Source organism: Monopterus albus, unplaced genomic scaffold, assembly GCF_001952655.1.
Source record: "Monopterus albus unplaced genomic scaffold, M_albus_1.0 scaffold20.1, whole genome shotgun sequence".
In the NCBI taxonomy this organism is placed as follows: domain Eukaryota; kingdom Metazoa; phylum Chordata; class Actinopteri; order Synbranchiformes; family Synbranchidae; genus Monopterus; species Monopterus albus.
This window is the reverse complement of record NW_018127900.1, coordinates 696,287-712,048: the sequence shown is the minus strand read 5'-3', so window position 1 is coordinate 712,048 and position 15,762 is coordinate 696,287. Positions and strand designations below refer to the sequence as shown.

Here is a 15,762-nt window from a genome sequence, read left to right as displayed (position 1 = left end):
AGTGAAGCAGCTTGTGTTCATATTGCAATGAAAACAATGAAAATGAGTTCGATATGCTAATAACATTTTGTGTTTTTGGAATATGTGTCACCATAGCAGAGTTTTATACACACCTCTGCTAACAGTGCAAGATAATGAATGAAAGAATGAGTGTCCTACTCACCATCCCTCATCTCCCAGCTCCATTAAGTCTTCGACTGCTTATTGTTATTTCACTAACAGCACAGCAGCTTCCACTCTGAGGGGCACAACTGCACAGAGCCACAGACTATTAGATTACTGCTCAATGCACTGTGAAAGGAAACCACACCATCTACACTATAGCCACACTCTCATGGGGAGTGGGAGGTAGCGAGAGGTTCAGAGTGACAGACAAGTAACTGCTGTTAAAGGGGTTTTAAGTGATATCTCTGCAGGGTCACCACCAGGGTGGCATTCATGGTGTCCTGTAATGACGATGGCTAACGCCTACAGCAGGTTGGGATTGTCTGTCAAATCAACCACTTGACATCAGGTGCAGCAAGTCTGTGACATGGTGGCACTGAAATTTTGCTACAGTATAAACGCATCCAAGAGGCATAAACACGTTCGATATCCCACTTTAATTGCTGGGAATTTAAAATATTTTTTACTTTTTTCAAAGCAAAAATACTAATGATTTGATAGCTTCTCAAATGTAAGAATTTGCAGCAACACAATGACATCATTTTTGTCCCTGGGAAAATATCATTTTCTGTCCTTTTATAATGCAGTCAATTACCTGATCATCAAAATACACATTTACTATTTAGATCGCCCTATTTAGATTTTTATACATTTCTCCTTTAAACCAGAAAAAAAACAACAACCTAAAATGTCTCTTCTGTTTTATTTTTTCCACAGGAATTTCTCATTAGTCTTCCAGAGACTCCTGCTCTGTTCTTCTCCAGACCTATCTCTGGCTGAGATGCAAACTCTCTGCACTTCTGCAGGGTCTGTTAACCTGTTGATACTCTCCTCATTACCCTCATTCAGGATATCCCAGAAGTCTTTGTGACAGTGCTTTGAAGCCTGCACTGGTGTACTCGCTGGGTGTGTAGTTTGTGTGTGAGAGGCTGGAGAAGGCAGAGGGTCTGAACCAGAATCAGTATTGAGAGTGATTCTGGATGATGTGGGGAGACGTGTGCTTACTGACACTGAGGAGGATGAAGGTGGTGTTTTTGAGGTGCTCCTCTGTTGTGCCCCCCTGGATTTGGGTTTTAATAAATCGTCAAGGATTGAGGCGTCTCCTAACAGATCTGTGAGGAAGGAGCAATTACTGGAGCTAGAAGGGGCCCGCTCAGACGAAAGGCTCTGACAATTTTCTCTCTGCCCTTGAAAAATTTGACAAGTTGTGGAAGACAATTTCTGCTCTTGCTGCTTTCTCTGTACTGTGGGTTTGGACACCATGGTGGACCTACCATGGCTGAGGTCCGGAGAAGAAGAGGAATCTCTGTCTGTGCGGTTCAGGAAAGCAGCGGCCTCCCCAGCCCCCAGACCGCTGCTGCTTGCTCGATCCATGCCAAGACCACCACCAGCTCTGTAGTCTGCAGAACTAGAAACAGTATCCCTCTTTGTCCTCTTGTGTCCTCTGGCACTGCAGACACTCTCCTCCTCATCCTCTGACACAGGGCTTGGAACATCACTCAGAAGTACTAGCACATTCCTTTGTGGGAACTTTTGTTTTTTCAGGGGTTCTGGATCATCATCTTGTGGCTTTCTGGGCTTTGTCTGGGATTCTGGAACATTGTTTTGTGGGATTCTAGACCTTTTCTGTGTCACAGAAGCATTGTTTTGTTTAGTGTGTGGTTCCTGTTTCTCCTGGGTGTATTTAGGCTTTTTCATGGTTTTTGAAACATCCCTTTGTGGGGTTCTGGTCTCTGCCTGAGATACTGTTGCAGCTGTTTTGGTGGATGCCGAGGAGGCAGCAGCTGGCGAGGAGGAGGTCTGTGCTGAGTCAGGTTGTGGGAAGTTGTTTGTGACTGTACTGGCTAGGTCAGGGCGGTTCAGTGAAGTGTAATACTGTCGTAACCAGGCCAGTCTCTGGGCTGAGTTTCTTCTTAGAATCGCTACTGCAAACTGATAAACTGAGGAAAATTTGAATTGTTCTGCCATTTCCTCGAACTGCTGCCTACACACAAGCACACAAAAGACACAAAAACAGAAATGAGTGTGAAAAATGTACAACAATGTATCAGACATAGATAACAATATGCTTTTATAAATCGCTGCCTTCTAATATCCTGTCAACATACTTAATATTTGCACACATAGAGAATATGGCACTTGCTAGCATACTGTAAGGTATTTTAAAATCACACTTCTTTAAAAAGCCTCTATTATTAATCAGACATTTTGTGGACCCGTCAGGCCTGCCTCAGATAAATAGTTCTCCACATATTCAGGCTCATACCCAGACAACCATGCATTATGAGGTATTTTTCCTGAGCTCCCGGGCAGTCATTAAAACGATGGCATAAGTAGATGTGGGGACAGAAATAGTTCAAAGTTACTGGTTGTACAGCAGCATTGTGGTGGTTTTATTACCATTTGTGGCTTTTACTGGAAAAGCAATAAATAAAAGTAATGGGAGTAAAACATGGTGTGCATGTGGATTTAAATCATTAAACAGCAAGGGGATATCACTATAACTAGTGTGTATTTTCAGTCCCTGGTGAGTCTCTGGGCAGAGATACAGTCTTTCCCTTGGGGAGTGGGACTGGAGCCACAAAGGTGAATGTGTGTCTGTATGGTTGTTTGGAAAGTATGGGAGGGAGGTGAAGCAGCGGGACAGAGGTGTGTGTTTGAGTACTGTGTCTGTACGTGCATAAATGCATGTTAGGTGCGTGCGCATGTGTATGTTTATCAGTGTGGGTTTGGAAGCCCTCAGGCGATCATTTTTGGTTAGTCTCAGAAGGGCTGTGGTTGTGAAGAAGAAAACTCCTGCACTGTTGGGCCTGAACATAATTGGGTAATCTTTGGCTTGATGCTGGAAAATAGGTGGAAGGGACAGCTCAGAGGTGGTCTCTTGCTACACACACTGACGCAATTCCTGGGGCCAGGTGGGGGCATTCAAAACTAGACATGTGGTGAGTTTTAGCCTATACATCCCTACACTACCAGGAATTCTTACCTTCTTTTTTAACTTCCCCATTACTTATTACACCCCCCAGGCTGTTCCTTCCACATTCCCTTGCCTTAGTCCCACCTAAACTTGTCTCTTTTGATGTATCTTCATCTTTCCTTTGGTATACCTACCATAATTTCTACTCTATGTTCTCTTACTGTTGCTTTTTCTTCTCCATATCTGTCAATGGTAAATCCATCATCTCATTTCTACAGCATTCTGATACCCTTTAAATACCTGCGTATTGTCTGGGGAGTCTCTCCAATGATGAAGGTAGTGTGTCTGGTGTGGTGCACGCTCTGGCTGGTGAAGATGACTGGATGGTTCACAGTGGGCATCTCCAGCCTGACAACAGCAGGGGAGGGCTCAATGTCTGGTTGGCTCACTGACAGGCTCTGGGACAATCAAACAAGAGTAAAGTTTTAGAGAGGCAGCTCAAGGCTCATCACACTCACTAAACCAGACCAGTGATACGTTGGACTGTACCTCCTGGGTGCCTAGAAGGTGATTGGCTGGGAACTGAGAGTACATCTTGCGTTCAAACACATCCCGTACAGCTGCTCTACTGATCAGCTCCTCTGCTTTGCTCCCACCCACCACGCGCTGGTTAGAGTGGGTATATAGCACCTCCTGCACACCACCTTTAAACAGAAATATACCGCATTAATGTCTAAATTAAGTTCATTAGGAATTATTAGCATGTTAAAATAGGAATTAAATCTGACCCAATATGCTGTCAATGGTTCCATCCTTTCCTTTGGGTGCTAGGCAAGTTTGACTTTTCAGACTTGTAAATGAAACAGCTTTGGACATTCCTGTGCGTCTCTCTGTTCTGTCAGTTGTTGCTTTTTGCCCATCTTTTGGCACGTCATCTCTGGATCTTTCCATCTGCGGAGCTGTGAAGTGACATCTTGTAGATCTTTCTTTCTGGACATGAATGTGTTCATCGTCTGAAGACGTGAATGTTTCTATTTCTTCTGTGTATTTCGACGTGGCCGTACTCCTTACAGTAGCATGCCTTTTATGACCAAACCTTCCTCTCCCTTTGTCTTGTCTTCTAACACGTGAATTTGATGCATCCTTCTTAGGCCATGCAGTCATCTCTAGGTCTAAATCCTCAGATTCCTCAGAATAACTCTCAAAGCGATGCATTGTGGGAATTGTAGTTGTGAGGTTGTCAGGCTTTTTGTCTGGTGAGGGGTTTTTATCACTCTCCTCAACAACTGTAATTTTCTTATTTGTCCACCCTTTCAGGCATTGTCTTTTTATTACAGCATCATCACTCTGCTTATCTCCATTCCACCCATCTTCTCTGTCTGAACCAATGTCCAAGGATTTTGTTTGCAGCTTAGAGAGACAAACTGCACCATTCCCTGTTTTGATGCCAGTGGAGGTCCCTTCCCTTTTCTCCTCAGTGTCTGTGTCAGAGGGGCTTTCTTCTACTTCCGGACTACTGTCTCCATCCAACTCTGGTTTTCCTTTAACCCTTTCAAGGAGTCTGGAGAAACCATGCTGGAGGAGACTTATTTGACCAGGACTAGCGGCAGCATTCCCACCTCTGTTGCTACCCACTGCGTTGGGGTTTGAGGCCTTCCTCTTGAGCCCCTGCTCCTCCTCATCCTCTTCACTACCACTGCTGAAGTCCAGCACCCCACTGGGGATCTTTGATGCACCTCTATTCTCCTGGCCTGTTTCATCATTCAGTACAGAGCTGTGTGTAGGGGGAGAACCTGCCGGTTCCTTAAATAAAACAGTAGAAACAAATTGTTAAAAAATAGGGACAGACTGGCACAGAAAGTAGCACAAGGAAGGCAGCATGAGAACAAGAACTTGATATGAGAAATGTAAATAAATGATATATACACTGTGTGAGAAAGATGCCATCTTTCATTGGACCATTTCACTGTGTAATGCAAAACAGATGTTTGTGTCAATAAATCACAGTAAACATTAGTTGAACATATTGTCTCCATCAAGATGTAACATGAAGAAAACAAAGGAGTCATAACATTTCCTGGGAACACACAAATGGACCTTTATGGGAACGACAACCAAAAGCAATTCTAATTTCACAGAATATGCCAAGTAGATTATGCCCCGTTTTGAGGAGCTTGTGTGTTTGTGTGTGTGTGTGTGAGTGCGCGCATGTAAAGGCACCCTGGTGTATCCTGTATTTTTGCAAGAATCTAAATGGCTTCGGTGGAGCCACAGCCCTGTAAAAAGGACACAGCCTGGCTGGGAACAGGATGATAAGGGGTATTACTGTGTAAACAAATGGCTGAAAAGTAGACACTTCAGTGTGGTCTGCTCCTTCCATTAGGACAAGTAATTATATCCAGCTGTTTCACGCAGTATGAAAGAGAAAGTGAGAGGCAGACAAAGAAAACCTCATCCTTCAGTTTCACTAAAATACAAAATAATGGGTGTAAAAAAAACATTTTCTGGGAGCCGAGGCCCTAAAGTGGTACACCACCGAAAATCTAATGAACTGCACTTTTTCAAAGAGTGTTAAATATTAATGCCCTGTGTGATTAGACGGTTGCTGTAAAACATTTGTCCTTAGTTTTCAACTGACAGACAACAGGAGCAGAGGTTCTTCTGCAGTTCAGTCATTTACAATAGACTGCAAAGGTGATAGGTTTTCATGGGGATAAAAGCATTAAAACCTTCATATAAACTTCTGAAAACACATAATGCTTATTAAGTTGCAAACACTACTTAGGAAAAGCTTTTCAGTTTTAACATAGTGATAATGTGACATGAAACAAGTGTATTTAGCACTGTATTGCTGAACGAGCAGACACTGAGAAATTTCCATTGATTATTTTCATACGTTTTATCCACTAAAAAAAAAATCATATGACCATATGAATCTGTTGTATCTGTCTGCACGCAAGCTAACCACAGCTGCCATAAGGAAGTAATGTAATTTATCTCACTTTGACTATTTGGAATAGGAGCTGTTCTTTTTCTCATAAATGGAACATATGCCATTTTGGAATAAACCACATAAAGAGAATAGGAAGATTATAAAACAGAAAAATTGAAGAAGCAATGTTTAAAATATCTACAGCCAAAGTAGAAAAAGTTAAATGAGGCTGTGTGGTTCTGTTGATTGACAGACAGGAAGGTGCCTGTTGGAAGGATCCTCTATATCATGTGGCAATGGGAGGATGAGTGAACCCCCCCGGCAAAGGAGATGGCGTGAGGGATGGGAAAGATGAGCGCCCTACGTTCTGAGTCTCTGAGAATGGCAGCTACTCACACTAACTCCCTTCTTCCCCTCCTCCTCTTCACCTGTGTGTGTGCTGGTTGTCATCACACCGGCCTCCACTTGGCCTTCTCGCTGACAGGAAGAGACACATATTCATCAAAAGGAACATTTCACTGCACATCAACTCAGTGTTGTCACAATCTCCAACAACACACTTAAATGCACAACACTGTATTTTTGAATAAGTGCAGTTTGTCTCAAATTTTAATATCAAACCAAAAATACTTAAGAGTTAAGGGCCCAATATTCTTGTGAGAATATGACCACATAAGAGTAAAGTTCATAGAATAGAAACAAGGTAAACATTTTATAAAGCCTTGTATTGTGACTGGGGATATGACTCAGTACAGTACAAAAAATATGCCATCAGTAAAAGGCACATCGGCTATCTGACCTCTAGTATCTGACGGGTGAGACATGTCCCTTGGGTCTGCAGCCTGAAGAGGTTTTTAATCCCAAACAGCTCCCCCTTATGGACACCATGCCCCTGCACTGCCTCAAAGTACCGACGGGCGCTCTCCTTGCCAACAACTGAGCACTGCAATTGCTGGAACATAGAAGAGAAAGTATGGATACGCAATTATAAACAAATTAACATAAGTTGCTAAACTGAATTTGGTGTTGAAAATAAAATCCTCTTTCATCATACGTTTGTGAAATGCTAGCATGTGGAATCGACCCTAGCTGCTTTCCAGGTAGGGTGATGTGTTTCCAAAGGGGGAAATCAGGAAAAAACCCCACAATTTTTATAATTTCTTACTGAAGAAATTAAAAACCTGATCTTGTCTGAATGTAGCAGATAGAATAAAAACACTTCCATCGTATTTGAGGCTACTGTGACACTCTGGTACAACTCTCTGTTGTAATAGAAGTAGCAGAACAGATTATCTTCATATACGAGTATGTCCCTTATGTGCATCGCTGAGATCACATAATGATTACATGGTCATAATTATCTGATACCTGTTTGTAAATTTGTCTGAGGTAGATAACCTCCTCAACAGAGCCCAATGAAATCAGCCTGAGAACAGTCACATCCCTGCACTGGCCAATACGATACACCCTGCAGAAAAACACACAAACAGATATCAAGTGGTACAACACACTGATGTTAAACCAATCACAAAATTCTGAAATACAATAAAACATCTAGAGCTGTAACAGAGTGCGCTACAGTAAAATCTGTGCCATGGCCTACAACCTACCTGTCAATAGCTTGGAGGTCATTTGCTGGGTTCCAGGTGGGGTCAAATAGCACTACCACATTGGCCCCTACAAAGTTAAGACCAAGACCACCTGCCCTACTCCAACACAGAAGATGTTATTGTTAGGTTCAAGATTTTGAATGTTTACAATTTATTGAGACAGAAGTAACTGTAGTAGGTGCAGTATCAAATATTCCTATACAGTGTTGATGCAGCTTAAACTATTAATTTGAGGTAAAAGGCCTTAAATACAAATATTAAATATAAGGGGAAAAACACTTTTCTATCTAGTTGTTACTGTTGCACTAACATGGTGGAAACCAGACAGAGGTTGATGTGAGAGGAACTGTTGAATTCTTTGACAATCTGAACTCTTTCTCTGGATTTAGTGGTTCCGTCCAACCTGCTGTAGTCCAGCCCCTCGGCCATGCAGTAGCTCTCCAGCACATCTAATAGCTGACAGGTTTAAAATAAACAGTTATAAACAATTCAAAGCACATGAATCAACTGACAGCCTGTATGAGAGATGAAATATAGATGCTAGACAAACAAATCTAATAAAAAAAAAAATAATATCCTCTGTGTGTATATTTATAAATAAACTATAGAGATAATACTGAGCTTTGCCCTATATTGGCTCTACAGCATGATTCCCACAAAAACATAACATACAGTAGGCAATGAAAATATGTTTTCATAGCAGACAAATATTATGAACTGTCCTTATGTGATGCAATCATTAGACAGCAGAGTCTAATTAACTTTAACAATTTAACAAAGAATCTTGATGCTGTATTGAAAGCCTGAATAGATGCAATTGCATGTACTGTACATCACTAAAAGCAACAAGCATACTCCAACTTTGACACCATCTGTAAGCTCTGTAATTATATCACTGGGAGCATCAAATAATTCTGGTACAGGTCTCACCCTGCTGCTCATCCTAGTCTCACACAACATTCATCAATCTCTACAATCATGAGTGCAAAATAATAAACACACACACAAAAAAAAATTCAGTATTCTATGATCTCAATACACACAAGGTACCCACACAGTACTCACCTTGGTTGACAGAGAAAAAAGAAGAACTTTCTCTCTCTTTTGCAGATAGTATTTGAGCAGCTTCTGCAAAACCTGAGAGGAATAGATATGTTAACACAAACTGAAATGGTCCATAATGAGAAAGTGACTAAGCCTTTGCTCCCAAATGGTACCTTCATTTTCCCACTGTACACTGGGTCTGACAGGGCCTCAAACGCTTCATCTTTGCACCTCTGCACAAAATCTGGAAACTTTTGGAAAACCTTTTGGCAAATGGCGTTTACATATTTTTCCTAGATGAAATAAATGAGCTGTGTTAGTGAACTGAATGATATGGTCCATAAGTTAGCTCTAACGAACAAGCATACTAAATCAGTAACAAGATAACATGTTTCTACCTGTTTCTTGCTGGTTCCTGTAGTAGACTGAAGTAGTGCTACATGATTGGCAACCTTCCTCAGTATGGCCAAGTAACTGAAGTATAGTGCCTTCATTTGGACACCTTCAGAGTTTGTCTGCAACACAAGAAACTCTAGACCAATCCTTAATTTTTCAACCACATAAATTTAAAGGTCCCTCACTACATTTAAAGGACCAGCCAATCAACCGGTGAATTGTAGCAAGCTCTATGTTGTCTTTTGAATGTGTACTGTAGTACCCTTTGCATAAAAAGTACAATGCAGAAATACAACATTTTCAGTTGACCTAAATTACTAACTAGAAAACATTAAAGCTAAGTGGAAAAATGGGTTAGTGTGATTTAGATTTGAGCATTTAAAGTGGAAAAATGTGTAATTTGAAAATCAATATTACACACATCCACACTAAACTTTAATGTGGATCTGTAGAAAATAGCTCAACCCCTACAATCAGCTTTCCCTCTGTGCATTACATGCATACAAGGGCACACACAGGTAAAAGTGGTCAACAAACTTTGTAACAGCAGGCTCTGCGGGTGCGTCCACTTTGACAATCACATTTCTCTGAAGACCTCAACAATAACGTCACATCTTCAGTGTCCAGCACCGTCTGGTACACAGTCTGTTGAATGTCTGACAGGGAACAATACACCACCTAGGACAAAACACAACACCAGCTTTCTGTGAGGTATGCTTTGAGACACCATAGAGCTTGATCTGACTACGACAATAATGAACCATTGTTTCAGGAAAAAAGAAAGCCATTAAAATGATAAGTGCCTGGTTTGACACAATCAAACATACCCTGTCATCCTTCTTAGGCAGTTCTTCTTTGATAAGAGCTTTAGTTCTTCTGAGGAACCAGTGAGAAATCCTACTTGCCAGGACTCTGACAGTCTTCCTCCCTATAGCTAAGGCACGTTTGGTTGCACTGTGTCTCTGCCCTTGCTCAATCGGATCTGAAAACTTGTTCTTGAAATGTCCTAAGCTGCCAAGACAACCAGGTATGGCCCTAAACAGATTGAATACATGTATGAAAGCTAATAAGTACTCGCATCACTTCCACTTCAAGGAGCAAAATGTAAATATCCAAATGATAAATTACATGTGTTATATGCTACAATATGTAATAAAAAGTATTTTAACTTACCAGTCCATGACACACCACAGCTCCTCAAGGTTATTTTGTAAGATGGTGCCAGTGAGACCAATTCTAATCTGGTAAATATAGAAGTGCAAAAGTAGCATCAAAAGCATGGCCCACACACAAATCTAAGTTTACATTTTAATAGCTTCTTATTATGATGGTGGCACAATTTAATGTATTTTCAATACAGCAGAAATGAGGACTATGAAGTGCAGACTTTACCCTTAATTATAAATGACAAATACCACAGCACTCTTCAGCCTTACTGAAGCCACACAGACTAACTACTACCTACTAATTACACACTAATAACAGTGAAACACACTGAAATAACACAAACTCCTCTGACCTTACACCTCAGCTCCTTCATGGCCTGAGTGACCTGAGAGTTTGGATTTTTTATCTTGTGGGCTTCATCCACGACCACAGCAGACCAGTCTATGCTGCAAGGAAGGAAGAGGTAATATATTTTAGTCATGGTGCTTAAGTAGCAGAAAAATACACACTTACAAAAACTAATTCATCATATATTTGATAGTATTTGTTGCATGTGTGTGGTGATTGTGGTTCTTACTTATTAAACTGATCCAGACAAAGGCGCAGAGTTTCGAAGGTAGTGAGAGCAATCTCAATGTGTCCCTTCTTAATGCGAGCCAGTTCCTCCTCTTTTCTCAGCCCGTGCACCACCACAGACTGGAAGTAACCCCATGTGTCCAGTTCATCTTTCCAATTATAAAGCACTGACAGCGGGGCCACAATGAGGAACACCTAGACCAAATCATTGAAACACAGAAATCATGCTAATAACAAATCAATAATCAAATATGTAGCTTTATACTGTTATTGCACTTGTTAGAATTAATCTACTTTTTGAAAACAAAATGCCTTATGAGTCATAACATTTCTTTATTTAAATAGCATTTTTCAACACCTACTTTCTTGGGTTTACTTTGTTCTGAAGGCATCTGACTCTGCAGAAACTGAGGCCTGTTGTTCTTGATGTCCTCCCATGTGCCTGTTTTGTGCAACACAGCAGCGAGGAAACCAATGACCTGGGATAAGAAGAAAGATGAGGTGAGAATAAAAGCAAAAGAGCCATGTGAAGAAGAAATGCAGACACTTTATGAAAACAGCTTTGCAGTTAATGTACTATGTACCTGTACAGTTTTTCCCAGGCCCATGTCATCCCCCAGGATACAACCTCTGGAACGCACGTAGTTGTTATAAATGAACTTTATACCTCCTCTCTGGTAATCCCGCAGGTATCTGTTGATGGTGTAAGGGACTCTGTCTCCATCTACATCACTAAGCACTAAAGGGACGTGCATGGTGTCTGTGGCAAAGCTCGGAAACACAGGTTTTTCCTTGTTGAAGTCATTCAAACCTGGTCTCATGAGTTCTGAAAGAGGAATGGCTTCCACCTCCTCTTCTTTCTCTCCTGCATCTTTATTATGGCCAGTAAACATCACCCATGCTGTAGTTTCTATATTAGGAAGGGTGGAGACCAGTCTTTGGATAGTGGCTTCTCTCAAGGTGCCGTCTCTAGTGTTTGGAGCCAGACAACGGTCACCTTCACGCCATGGTGCTGCAAAATGTTGTTGATACTGTATTCATTTATTGTGCTTTGCAACATGAAGTACTGTATAGCATAACATAACAATACTCATTAAAGGTACACAGATAACATAGTTGTTAGTGGGGTGTTTAAAATAACAAAACGCTCCATAAATCAAAGAAAATACGACAGTAAATAATATTTTTACAGGAGGGGATTCAGGGACATTTACCAACCATTATACTCTAACAATGCATTAGTTAGTTCCACCTAATATACAATTTTACCCATTAACTGATTAAGGTTAAATCAAATCAAATGAAGAATAAATCAAATCAAATCAAAGGTACAATGTTATCATATAGTAACGTCACGTTAGTCGATGCTCTGTTAAGCAGTTATGCCAAAATATAAACAAGCTGCAGAGGCTTTGCATGGCAGTACCATCTGGGAAAACGGTGACCAACAGATGTAGCAAACAATGACGAACAAATGTAGCAATGACAAGCTTTACAAACCTTTTTCAATTACAGAAGCTGAAGCCATCAGGGCACATTGTTAAGGGCAGTCTTCTTAATGGAGAAGTCACTGTAGCTTGTTTGCTAGCTTATATTAGCCTAACTAACATTAACAACAAAATAAAACCGCTAAAGTCCGAAGGACACAGAAAACTGAGATAATAGAAGTCAAATATCCTGTGCAAGTAGTTCATATTTTTTCATCCGTAAATGTTCATTTATCTGGCGAAAATACACAAAGAGACACACAGCAAGACCAGCAACATCAACGCCGCACCGAAACTTGACGAATGTTTATCTATTTTCACAACGCACTTTCGAAGCATTTCAATAATTTCAAACTAAATAAAAAAAAAACTCTATTCGAAAATTTACTAATCACTTTCCTAATATGTTTGCATAACGAATGTTTTGATGATTTAATCCTTTTTTCTGCAACAAATTTTACTGTCAAGGATTGTATTGAAAATGCTGAAGAGAATCTTTCTGTGATTTTTTTTCCTTTCTATGAAATAAAACAAAACATATTATATTCAAAGTTTTACTGAAAAAATAAATGTGGTAATAACATCTGAGTAACATCATGGCCTCATCGGTGTTCTTATTAGTGACTTATAAATGACGTTACATTCATAGGTGGAAAGTAACTAAGTACATTTACTCAAGTACTGCAGGCCACTTCGGCCTAAGTATCGATTTATCATCTAATAATACAGCACTATTATAGTCCAATAATATGATATACATTCATTTGAACAGTGTCAATCTGCACAATGAGTAGGACTTTTAGTGCTTTTTATATATATATTTATATTTAAATTTGTTCTATAACTTTGGTACTTTTGCTTAAGTAACTATTTGAATGCAGGACTTTTACTTGAAACAGAGTATTTTTACACAGTGGCAACGCTACCTCTACTTAAGAAAACAATCTGAGTACTTCTTTCACCACTGGTTATATTAATATAATAGGCTATGTTCATTTGTCCTTGCAGCTTACACTATGCTTATATTCTACTCATATAGGCTGCCACATAGTATGTAAATTGTGAAACTGTGAAAGAATTCCTGCAAGGATAGACATTTTACTTAATGAAAGTAATTAAACATCAGATATGATTAATTTAACATCATATAGATACCCTTCTTAGTTGCTGTCTTTACCCAAGAATCATTAAGTAATTGATAAAATCTGTCTATAAGACTGGGGTAAAACTGTATTGTTCAGATACTTGCAGAGCACTGGCACAAAAAAGATTCTTAGAGAAGAAATAAAACAAGAGTGCCATCAATCAGTAGGTTTATTGCTTCACTCAAAGAATATCAAAAGCAAATCTTGACAGAAGCCAAAAGTATGTAAGTAGTTCAGTAAAGACACACAAATCTTGGTGGTCTGTAGAAATAAAGTAACAACAAGATTTGCAACAAGATTTGTTTATCTGTTCTCTGGGGTTGCTATGATGGCCATCAATAAGCTTACTTTAAGCTTATCTGTTGCTATGCAGAACAGACTTGTAAACACACACTAACACTGTCTCAAATTCTCATCCCCAATTTGACTTTCCCTAAACTCTGGCCATGGTGCTCCAGATGAGGCACGAATAGGTCCACTTCTTGCTATGGTAAGCTGCCATACAAAAATGGGACTTTTTGTTCCCATTTTTTCAACACTGGGAATTTATAGGGCAGCTGCTGCAGATGTTCTCATAAAGAAAGACCAAACACTGATGTCAAATGGTTTACATACTGCACTAGATCACACACACTTGTTCTCTCAGTGAACCACAAGGGCCTTCCCTGGTCCCATTTATAATAAAACAACACCGCTCAAGCAGATAGAGTCAGGATAAATAGACTGGCCGCAGATAAGAAGTTCTCATCATCAGCCCTTTTTACAGATGACTGGATGATTTTGTTGAGTGACTGTCAAGTGGGCCGTGTTGGACTTTGATTGTATTTTCTGAAAAGAAGTTTGTTTTCAAACGTAAATGCAGCTTTACTCCCTGCCCCATTTTATGAAAAACATATACCGCTTGAAGTGACTATCCGCACTAGATTTTCCACTGTTGTGGATGTAAATTTTTTTTACAAAAAACAAGACACAAGGGCAGAATAAAAAAGATGAAATAGAAACGTTCAAGTAAAGTACAAGTACTTAAAGTTATACCTAAGGACAGCACTTGATTCAAGTTACTTAGTTACTTTTCAGTGCCTCTATTTAGTAATGATTGTGCATAACACAGCTATATCAGCTTTGAGGTTTTTCAAAGTGCCTCTTTAAAACCACCTGGATTGACTGAAGCACACTTATTTCTCTGGACAAGGTAGTTCTTGCAGCCATAGCTTTCATCTCAGTCAGATTAAATTGACTGAACTGAGGTTTGATTTGAGTAAAACATAGTGTTGGACCAGATGTTTGCTGAACTTCTGTTGGTGGTCATAATCAGCGGCTGGAGAGGAAGACATGAATGGAGGTCTTGTCCTGCTCTTGGGAGCTTCAGAAACACTCCATCTGTGTTGCACCACCTCTCTCTCATGAGTCAGAGGGTCTTCCATGGGCCAAAAGCAATTACTACCATGCCAAAAATGACAGTTTCAGCTTTATAAGCATTGATTGCAGAGATGGAAAAACATTTTTCTCATTTGTCTTCTCTTGTTTTCCCATTCACTTGCTTTCCTCCATTTCATTAGTTTCCTAATAATGCATTCATGGTGTTTGTGTGTTTTCATTGCAAGAAACTGAGAACAGATTAATATAATGTCGCATTTAAAACCAACATATACCACATGGTTTATAACCTCTTGCCACCTACCTCAGTAGGACATCATTATACTGCTTATAGTAGCACATGATTTAATGTGATGATTCTAAACTGAGTTAAAGCAAATGATATTGTCAGGGCCGCTCGGCGGCCGCTGCCTCTCCTCCACCTTTCTCTCCTCTATTTTCTTGATCTGCGGGATTCTGCACCTCAGCTGTGTTGCACTCGGTAATTGGCGACTCGTTTGTCGGTGCACACAGCTGGGGTGCATCCCGCTGATTAGTTTTCCTCCTTATTTATACCTCGGGCAGACGCTCCGCCTGGGCCGGATCATTGCGACAGGTAATGGGCAAATAACACATGTACGTGTACTTGGTTTGTACCCACAGTACATGATAGTTGTTTTGTTTTAACCGCGTAAATACACGTGTGCGAGTATGCTACGCTGACAGTAACTGTGCGTTTTGGCTTGGCTTGATCACAACATTTATGCGTTTAGCAAACGTACTACTCCCAACGCTGACAGTGACTGTGCCTTGGGTTTTGGTTGTTTGTTTCTTTTGTTCCTTTGTTTTCTCTCTCGTCCGTCGTCAACTCACCTGTTTATTCTGGTCTCCTTAACCATCTTCACTCCACCCCGGACTTTGTTCTCCCTCACCCACTTGGGGAGGGGGGCGTTTCTAACAGATATGG

At 40.3% G+C, this 15,762-nt stretch overlaps 1 protein-coding gene across 1 annotated transcript; it reads right to left on the bottom strand.

The window, feature by feature from the left end:
* Positions 1-583: 583 nt before the first annotated feature.
* ercc6l2 (excision repair cross-complementation group 6-like 2) lies at positions 584-12,588 on the bottom strand. Its single transcript, XM_020593801.1, has 20 exons — positions 12,308-12,588; positions 11,392-11,819; positions 11,170-11,286; positions 10,809-11,002; positions 10,584-10,677; positions 10,238-10,305; positions 9,892-10,099; positions 9,602-9,742; positions 9,067-9,183; positions 8,842-8,961; positions 8,690-8,761; positions 7,935-8,080; positions 7,625-7,720; positions 7,383-7,482; positions 6,814-6,966; positions 6,411-6,491; positions 3,871-4,885; positions 3,632-3,786; positions 3,383-3,540; positions 584-2,149 (listed from the first exon to the last, which is right to left on the bottom strand). The coding sequence occupies exons 1-20, from the start codon at positions 12,333-12,335 to the stop codon at positions 868-870; spliced, it is 4,773 nt and encodes a 1,590-aa protein (XP_020449457.1). The 5' UTR covers positions 12,336-12,588; the 3' UTR covers positions 584-867.
* Positions 12,589-15,762: the final 3,174 nt, after the last annotated feature.